This window comes from Myotis davidii, unplaced genomic scaffold (assembly GCF_000327345.1).
Source record: "Myotis davidii unplaced genomic scaffold, ASM32734v1 scaffold379, whole genome shotgun sequence".
Lineage (NCBI taxonomy): Eukaryota > Metazoa > Chordata > Mammalia > Chiroptera > Vespertilionidae > Myotis > Myotis davidii.
Window position 1 is genome coordinate 1,932,322 of NW_006290553.1, and position 10,141 is coordinate 1,942,462.

A 10,141-nucleotide genomic window follows, 5' to 3' on the forward strand; every position below is an offset into this window, starting at 1 on the left:
AATATCACTGTGCTATGGTCATTGGTATAGGTGAGTTTTAAATCTGGAGGCAGAGAATAACACCCTGTTTTTATATTTTACATGTAAAAAGCAAGAATCCCTGTAAAAAGCAATTATAATGCAATAATTGTAAAAAGCAATTATAGCGCAATAATTGCAAAAAGCAATTAGAACGCAGTCTAATTTGTCCATCTATTTTACCTTCGCTGTATTAGGTGATACTTTCAGCTCTAATTAACTACTGTTTGGAGCTAATTTCCTTCTGAAAACTTCCTGGGCAGTAAATAGGAGAGAGGAATATTAATTTCTCTCTGACTCAGAGTTGGTCTACTTCTGGCTCTGGCAGGACTGTTGTCACCTCTGTGGTCCTCTGTGATTTATGGCCAGGCACACCTGCCACTCGTCCTTCTCTCATCCTTCCCCTTTACTTCCTTTGCCCTATCCTTGGCCCCACTGAGCTTTTGCTCTGAGACCTAGGTAGTGGTCACAGCCTTCCTGGTAAATCGCAGAGAAGCTGCAGAAGGTTCTGATGGTGCCCGCTTGCATAATTCTTCTAACCGCCCCCTTGTATGGAGTTGCGAAACGTTTTGAGCACCTCAGGAGGAAGGCACTATGTAAACAGAAGGTATTTTTTATTAGCTGTTCATTTGTGATCTATTATTAACAATATTTTAAAATGAGGATGTCAGAGCAATTGTTTCTTTCTTTGGATTGAGACCTGTGTTTTAGGCCAGCACCTTTTCATATTATCAAATATTGTATCAGTGTTTTTTTTTTTATCAAATATACCTATAAATTTGGGGCTTTGAACTTATGGTATTTAATTGGAATAAGTGACTTTCTTATTTGCTTAACTTTCTGTTTGGAACTAGATTTACTGCAAAATTTGGTGATGTAATATCTAGAAATAGAATTGTTTTTGGATAACATTGTTTGCTTTTTAAAGAGGGCCATCTTTGATCCACACAGAGAGGAAATACATTTTATTGGCCAAAAGACAATGGGTACTCTGTATTGCTGTTTTATTAAGGGAAAAATGATGAGTCTAAAAGTAAAGACTAAATCCAACTGATCCTGCCAGTATTTTCAGTTTTACTATGAGTCAGCACTTGAGAATCCTTTTTTTTTCTGTGAACAGTGTCATTGCTTTCTCCAGTTCCTGCTCAATGTATGTGCCCAATGAGCAAACTTGCCATTAAAGGCAAGAACACTGTCCTTACAATCTGCTGAGATATAAGTTGCAGAATCATTTTTAAGTTGATATATGAAGTAGGATTTTAGTTTTATGATTTCTGGATTCAATCATTATGAGAAAAGAATGCATTTCTAAATCAAAACATATATTCCTAAAATGCTCTTGACAGTTTAAAATTTAAGCCAAAAATAGAGACTCAAGTGAACTGGCATAGGTATTGATGTCATACAGTTTTAGACTTAAAAACAACAACAACAAAAAACCCATAACATCTTTTATAAAGAATCTAAATATATGTTTACACAGGAAATCATGGCCTTTTGGATGAAGAAGTTATAGTAAGTATAATTTCATAGGACTACTTCAGAGCTTCATCTTTTAAAAAATACTTCTGTAATATACTTAGAAGCCAGTTTTATTTCTACCAATTCACACGGAATGAATGAAGGAAAGGAAGGAAGGAAGGACATGGTATTTTGCTTACTGTGGGTGAAACTGTGGTCATTCTTCGTAAAGTGCTTTTGTGTAGTCCGAGAGGGTTCCGCAAGGAGAGAATCAGGTCTGAAGCTTACATCAAGGGTTCAGAGTATCATAAAGGGAACACAAGTTGGGAAGACCAGCACTAAACAGGTTGAAGTTTTGTTTGTTTACCAAGTGGCATTGGAAGGCCTGATAATCACTGTATTACACATTTGCCTATTATATCTGGAAAATGCCCGGGTCACTTTGGAGTGTGTGACTTAGGAGGGATTTAGTGCTATCTTCTCCTTTCTCTTCTATTCTCTGACTCCTGGGTGTTCTCCTCTCCTCTTTTTTCACAGTCCATGTTTCACTTATTTTTTCAGTCAGTCCTTGTAGGGGAAGTTCTTTTTTTTTTTGCTTGTGTCCAAGACCTGACACTGAGAGCCACCATCAGGCTGTCATGTCAGTGTGGTGGCAGTGGGGCTGCTGTAGCACTGGAATGGGACCCGTTAGCCACAGCACGGCCAACAGGTCTCAAACAGTGCTTAAGGGGAAGTTCTTATCTCCACAGTAAATGTCACACATTCAGTGTCTTATATTCCTTCCTCTCACTGCTTGGTCAAGTCTTTTTTTTTTTTTTTTACTAGCTCTCTCAGCCTCTGAATTAGATGTTCTCCTTGGAATCAGATCCTCAATTGCTTAAGCACTGAGGTTTACCAGATAGCTAGAACTGTTTCAGATGCTGGGTATTACCTAAAGTGCTTAATGTGCCTCTGACATGGGAATAAAATTTCAGTGATTTTCAAAGCTTGCCTAAGAAATGTCTTGAGCAAATTGGACTCCCACAGCACTTGAGGTAAATGCCTGCTTTTCATTGTCTGGCTCTCTGCCAAGTGACTCTGCAAGGCTGTCTTAGGAATTCAGCTGGCATCGCTTTTGTTCTTTGTTGACCATTGACCAACATTACTGTTGCTTCCCCGGCTTTTGTAACGTGGTGGCATGAAGGAAGGAAGGAAGGATGGGGGTCATTGCCAATACTCCAGGATGTAGATTGTGTTTTGAGAATACAGAAATGGGTCCCTTGTTTCTACTTCCACTGATACCCCCTTTCCTTAGTCACTAACCTATGTTTCTACGTTCATAGGATACCTAGAGTTTGCATATACTGTACTGTATGTGTGATCCTTGGGAAATGTTCACTAACGCCTGCTTAGGTGTGAAGGTAATTTCTATTCTTCTATTTTCTGATTTCTGAACTTCAGGAGAAGGTAAAGCTTGATGCTGAAAGGGAAAAACTAGAGAGGCTTCAGGAGCTTTACTCCGAGCAGAAGACCCAGCTGGACACTTGCCCTGAGTCCATGCGGGAACAGTTACAGCAGCAGCTGAAGAGGGTCAGTAGCAAACAGGAATGTGCCCGTTGTTTTTTTTGCTTTTTTTGTTTTGTTTTGCTTTTTCAATTAAATTCCACTTACTCTGACTTCCTTTTTCACATACCATAAATTTGCATAAGTTCATTAGATACTTTTTAAACAGAAATATGCATGCTGACAGTATATATATCATTTCATGCTAATCAGTTAAAAATTACCTTCTTAGAATCCTTCACCTAACTGATAATGTAAAAACATTCTTTGTTTTGGGGTGCTTTTTTTGTTTGTTTGTTTTCTGTTGTAGTTTTTTTAAAGAGAGCAATTCCTGACATGTAATGGTCACCTAGATTGTAGCATTTTAATCAATTGACATCTTCACCCCATTCTGTGCTACATTGTGAATACTGTTTGCCCTTGAATATTTTTTAGCTTGATTTTATCTTCTTGTCCAAGAAGTATCCTATTCTCCTATTTGCTCCCCACCGCCTCTTAGTGTGTGGTTTTCCTTTCTACTTCTCAATGACGTTGAACTCACAAGCACGATCACAGCAATCAGACATGCAGCCTCAAGATGCAGGGCGGTACTAATGGCCTCAACATCTTCTATGTGAATTTCATGACTTTTAAAAACTCAGTGCAGCACAGACCTGCTAGTTGAACTTCATCAGGTTATTCACTGATCCATGATGCTGGCAGTGCTGAACACGGCCACGCTCTGCAAACACAACTACGGGGATGGTTTCAGAATCACTGGTAAAGGCCACTTCTTAGTTCCAAGATAACAGGGCTGTTTCCTCGAAACAGAAGCCCAAATAAAGTGTAACCCTGGGGGAGCAGTCATTAAGAGTCTTGGACTTTCAATTAATCACATTATAGTAATTAGTCTTGAGTGACTAATAATTTATGATTCCACATGAGTAGAAAAGAAGGCTAGTTTCATTCATACCATTATGTCTGTACCTCCTTGAGCTTTCCCAAGTTGAAAAATAAGATAGCCCACCCTTGAAAATGTTTAAGATCACCTTTAATACAAAGATATTTGATGCCTTGAGAATCACTAGGTTATGAAAAATTAGTTAAAACTTTTCTATATATTGCAGAGGTGGAAAGCATCTTAATAAAGAGTGCCGAATGCAGACAAGTTAAACTGCAGCATAACAGTTTTAATATTTGTTATTTCTTACAATGTTGGATCAAAGAAAGTTCCAACAGTGTTTCTTCCTCATCACTCATTTTATCAGGTGCAGCTAAATTTGCTGTATGAAGAGAAAACTCCTAATCCCTCAATGGCACTGTTCTCTGGAAATCTTGTGGTATCGATGATTAGGAAAAGAATAATCATATTTATAAAATTATTTTAGTTTGTCATTTGTTTGTTTTTATGCCAGTTCACAAAAGAGGTCAAGAAACTGATTTTTATAGTTGTTTAATATTTTCAACTCTCCTTATTATTAAAGTTTTTACATAGCTGGAATACTATGAGTCAGCAACATTGCTACATATTTTATTCTTTCCTCTGCAGTTACTGTTTGCATTCTTTATAAACATCACTTCAAATAAAATTTGGTAGGTCCTCTTAATAAACTGAACCTAGGTTGATATAATTGCTGTTTGCTTAATCTAGCTTCTATAAGATAACTCATAAATTTGTATATGTTCTAAGGATTTTGAGTACAAAAGAGGAAAGGAAATTATGCAGAAAGCATATTTCACTAATTAAAGGCCAAGACTCCTTCCTCTTCCTCCCCAAGCAGAGTGTATTATACTTACTACAAAACCCCTTTTTTAGGAGAGAAACTGGCTTGTGATAGCTTTTGTTCTCTTGATATCAAGAGGTCTACTAATTCTATTTTTCAGGAATAATGACCATAGTAACTCTTCACCCATCCTTGGCTTAATCAGTAAAAAGTTCACTTATTTTGTGAGAAGTGAAACTTTCCTGTGTTTTCACAACTCATTTCCCTTCAGACCTCAAATATTTCAGATTACCATTTCACCACAAAGTTTTCCCCAAGGCATTTTAATTAGATTCAATAAAGTTGATTTTATTACAACAAATTTCATTAGGTGGCAAGTTATACAAAATAAAATCATAAAGGAATAGGAAGAACATCATTTTCTTAAACTGTATGTTGTCTCAAATACTTAAGCTGAAATTGTAGGTTGATTTTGTGTATTCAACCCTATGGATTTATAACTGCGCTTCTTACCTCTGAAGCATTGCTTTAAGAGTCAGATTACCATTTTCATCTGTATTGTTCCATGGCCTGAAGTAGTATGTAGTGGATATGGGCTCACCAATCAAATTGCTCCCCAGGGTATGAGTAGTGTGGGAAAGAAAGCTGAAATTAAATGAGTCTTTAATTTGCCAGGAAAGGTTCCACTATTAAATGCAGGCAACACCTGGCTAGGACAGTTTCTTGTGCTTTGGATATTTACTCAGCTGCCTAGTTGAGATTAGGCTCCTGGTTTTAAAAAAATTTTATATATAATTGTGTATATATACACACACATATATATTCCATTATATATATATTTAATTGACTTCAGAGAGGAAGGGAGAGGGAGAGAGAAATAGAAACATCAATGATGAGAGAGAATCATTGATTGGCTGCCTCCTGCAGGCCCCACACTGGGGATCGAGCTACAACCTGGGCATGTGCCCCTACCAGGAATCGAACCATGACCTCCTGGTTCACAGGTCGATGCTCAACCATTGAGCCACACCAGCGGGGCACCATAATATCTATAATTGGGAGACCTTGTCAGTGATTCTACAATCAGTTTATAATTTAATCTTGCACAAGTCATTCATTCTCCATGGTCCTCAGTATCCTCCTATATAAAATGAAGAGGTTGTACTAGATGTACCATTGTACCATTATCTTTCCAAATTTCAAAAGTATGCAGTTAAAGTGTTTGACTATAGAACCTAAGATGCAGGAATGTTAACAAACCTTGAGCCCCATTTAAATTTTCTTTTAGACTTGGTCTTGAGCTGTCATGAAATCATTACTTTAATATCTCCTGGCTTTATCACATCTATTCTCTTCTTCCTCTACAAGGCAAAGAAAACATAAACATCTACATATAAACTCTGCCATATAAATTCTTAAAAGTTATTGGAAAGAAAATAAAGGAATTGCACTGAATTTTCTTTAGTGAGCTGTTTCAGGGCCTTTCACACCTGGCCTTTAAGCTTGCCAGCGGTAGAGATCTATAATGTTCTAGTAGTGAGGTGGAGTTCAGATTTTCATGCAACTCATCGTATACTTACTGGAGCTTCCTGCCTGTATTGTTCTGTGCTCGATGAAACTGCTTCTGACCCCAATTTTCATCCCCTAAATTTGTATTATCTAATATCTTTTAAATGTGTTTTTTTTTTTGCCCTCCCACATTGTTTTTCTTTCACAGTGTAAGTTTATAGACACACATTTTGATAGTTTAGGTAACTTGGTCAGATGATTACACCCACAGAATCTGAGTGCTGAGTTTAGCTTTAGTTTTCCAGTTTCCTTCCTAGTGTGCCATTATTGTCATGCAGTGGTTTAAATATTTACTACAAATTAATTAGTGACTCTCTGACCTTCATGCAGTTAAAATAACATATTGCATGTTAACCAGATGTGGATTGAGGGACTGACTAGCATAGTGTATATATTGTGAGCCATATATCCACTTTGAATGTAGAGTATCTATAAACTAAAAAAAGGGTTTGTTAAATTTTTATCTCAATAACATTTAGACACAAACCAAGTTTAATGGAAAGACTTTAAAAATGAGTGTGTACAGCTGTATGAATAAATATATCAGCTAATGTATTGCTGCAAGACTATAGGACTTAATACTTGTTTCAAGGCATAATACTTGAGTTATCTCTTAATTTCTTCAGTAGAGACTAGATTTGGTCTGAGTTTATTCATTTCTTTAGAAATTATAAACATGAAATGTCTGAGAAACTTGAAATGTCAGACAATAACTTGAAACCAAAACCATATTTTAGTCTGGCCAATTAAAGTGTAAAGACGTTTTAAATGATAAATTTTCAAATTGTTTTTTCTACTCTTAAGCTTTGAGAATACACTTCTGTTGCTGTAGTGTTGGTTTTAATCACAGGGGTTACATAGTAGCTAATATCTCTTCTATGAATCATTCTCAGAATAAAATTATTCCATAAAATAGAAATACATTCCATTTGATTAAAAGACTTAATTTATTATCACTTACATAAAAACTAGGAGGTGGATGAAGTAAAATGCTAATGCAGATCTAATTTATGATATATTTATTTTTTCATCTCTTTTTGATGTTTTGATTGGAAAAAAAGTCTTGGCTGTTTTGCCTATGAAGAGCTGCAATCCATATAGTTCAGCTGCCTCTTCTTTTTTTGCCATAGATTATTTATAAATTATATATTTTTAAAAATCTATACATACCACATTTATAGTTCTGTCAAACTCTCCAAAAGTGAAGGGTGGATTTTTTTAAAAAGTAAATTGGAGAATAACTTATACAACATGGGTCGATTTTTGCACAGATACAGATTCATTCTTGTCTTCAGGCATCTTATGAGTTGGAGAATGTCCGTTCTAGATTATCTGATTTTTATGATTTCAGATCTTTCTTAAGTGTCCTCAAGATTACCCTAAGTACTGTGTATAATCTTTGAGTCTCTCTTTGTGCCTGATGAGAGCTAAGGTCCCTTCTTCCCACTAAGAAGTTTTATAAACAACCTTTTAAGAACCCCAATCTCCAAATATGTTTGATTACACCTCTCTTCAATAAAATTATGTGAGCATGCATGCCTATATGTTACGTTGATCATATATATACTTATGCATGCTCAAAAATATATATTTATATTAAATAATGTATATATGCTACTTACTTGTATGTAGGTTAAAGAACATTTGTTGAGGAATTATAAAAGGGAAGGAAAAACTAAAATTAAGTATAAAGGAGCTCTAATATTTTCTCTTCATATCTTAGTGGATTGTGTGGTGTGCCATTTGGGACATATTTCCCTCTTAGAGACCTCTGGTCTGTTATGTATGACAACTTTCTTTTTTTTTTCTTTACAGTCAACAACTTTGAAATCTTGAATTTAATCACTGAACTAAAGTCTCATTTTATTTGACCATTTGTGGAAAGTGGGAATGTTCTCAAGAGACTATGTCACACCTTTGGTCTGCAGATAATATTTAGGTTATTCACTGAATTCTTTGTATACTTTGTGATCCATTTTAAAGCCACCCAGTAGATTTAAAGCAAGAATTTCTCTGTCCACAAAGTAGTCTAAAATCGATGGTGAAATAAATGTGTCCCCAAGTCCTTTTCAATTCTAATAACAGTCTCTGCACTGGGAGTTAATTCCAAAAGGAAGGATTACCATACTATAACCCTGTTTGATGTCGTAATTGAAAAGATATTTTGGACTGTTTGCTTTTAAATTTTTTTTTTCACATTAAAAAGACTGTAGCCATTATAGTGTGTCTTGTTTTCATTTGCTTTTCTCCAAAGGATGCTGACCTGTTGGATGTTGAGAGCAAACACTTTGAGGACCTGGAATTCCAGCAGCTAGAGCACGAGAGCCGTCTGGATGAGGAAAAGGAGAACCTGACCCAACAGCTCTTGCGTGAGGTGGCTGAATATCAACGGAACATTGTTACTAGAAAGGTACTTCTGCCGGCTGTCATTCAAGACAAAAATCATAATATGCCCCTCACTGTGTAACAATAATAATCAATAATACAGCTATAGCATGTGTCTGTCTGCCTGTCTTTACATCTGAATGTCTTTGAGTGTTTAATCACATATCACATTTGGCAGATTATGGAGCCAAATGGTGCTTTAAACTAGATAAACATTACATGTTACAGTCATTGTTACTTAATGCTGTGGATGCAATTATAAATAATATCTTTTTTTTCTCTTATGTGAAAACCTAGTTAGAGAAAATCAGAAATTTCGATATTTGTTTTCAATTACTTCCTTTTGCAGTCATAGTAACTAGCTTCAGAATAATTGTATGAACAGAATCTATTTGGAAACTTTCTCTGTCCATTGCTCAATAGTTCGCAAAGCTGGCTGGTAGCTTGTCACCATTAGAAATAGCCCCATGAATGCCATGCACATTACTGACTCCTCCCAACCCCTGGCACCCAGATGTCCAGCCCAGAAATCAGCTCTTGCTCCAGAATTTAGAATCACCCCCCAGCACTCTGGACTAAACCCAAAAAATTGAGCAAAGGGAAGATGGAGAAGGTGACATCTTATGCTCTCAGTTTAAATAAGAAATTCCATTGTTTTTCCCATAAGGCGTCTCCCAAGATGATGCCAAAAATTCATTTGTAGTCTAAAACAAGATTTCCTGTTGACTTCTGGGTTCTTCAAATAGATTTCAAATCGCTCAAACTGTGTTGGCCCTTGGTCAGGAAAAGCCGCGAGCTTGGCCGTCTAGGAAACTGCCTCTGGGTAGCAATCGGCCAACCGTCAATGAGAATGTTATTCCAGCTATAAACACCTCTTCTCTTGTTTCTAGGACAAACCTTTGTATGTCTGATTTGCATCTTTCTATGATCATCTTCTTTTCCGCCAGGAAAAAATTTCTGCATTGAAAAAGCAAGCCAACCACATTGTCCAGCAAGCTCAGAGAGAACAAGATCACTTTGTGAAAGAAAAGAATAATTTAATAATGATGCTGCAAAGAGTACGTATTTCCTTTTCAGCCCTGGAAATTTGGGGAAAGTCATTTCCTTCAAAGCAAGTGCCTTTTAATAGTGAGCAGTGGATTGCAATTTAAGAATGACTTTCAAAGGGACCATGTCCACACCCCAACCCCTAAAGTGGCTACATGCAAAGGGATTCCTCCACAACCAGATTTCCTGATATGACCATAGTCTAATTTCATGAATAAGGCACCAGAAATTTGAGTTGAAGGGCCTAGTCTCCCAACTGAGCCTTGCATACAGGCCAGTACATAGGAAGGTGACATTTGGGATCCTATGAGATGGACCCAGAATGGTGTGCAGGAAAAAAACAAGCCCTGGATAATACATTAAAATATGAGGCTGGAGAGATGAAAATCAGTGTTTTATATAGAATTATAAGTTCA

General features: G+C 36.5%; 1 protein-coding gene across 1 annotated transcript in view; it reads left to right on the forward strand.

The window, feature by feature from the left end:
* Positions 1-10,141, forward strand: part of PHLDB2 (pleckstrin homology like domain family B member 2) — a 114,211-nt gene that overhangs the window by 53,467 nt on the left and 50,603 nt on the right. Inside the window, exons 6-8 of the mRNA XM_006763605.2 lie at positions 2,920-3,048; positions 8,548-8,703; positions 9,626-9,736. Of these exons, the coding sequence (XP_006763668.1) occupies positions 2,920-3,048; positions 8,548-8,703; positions 9,626-9,736 (396 nt within the window). The remainder of the gene's footprint in view (positions 1-2,919; positions 3,049-8,547; positions 8,704-9,625; positions 9,737-10,141) is intronic.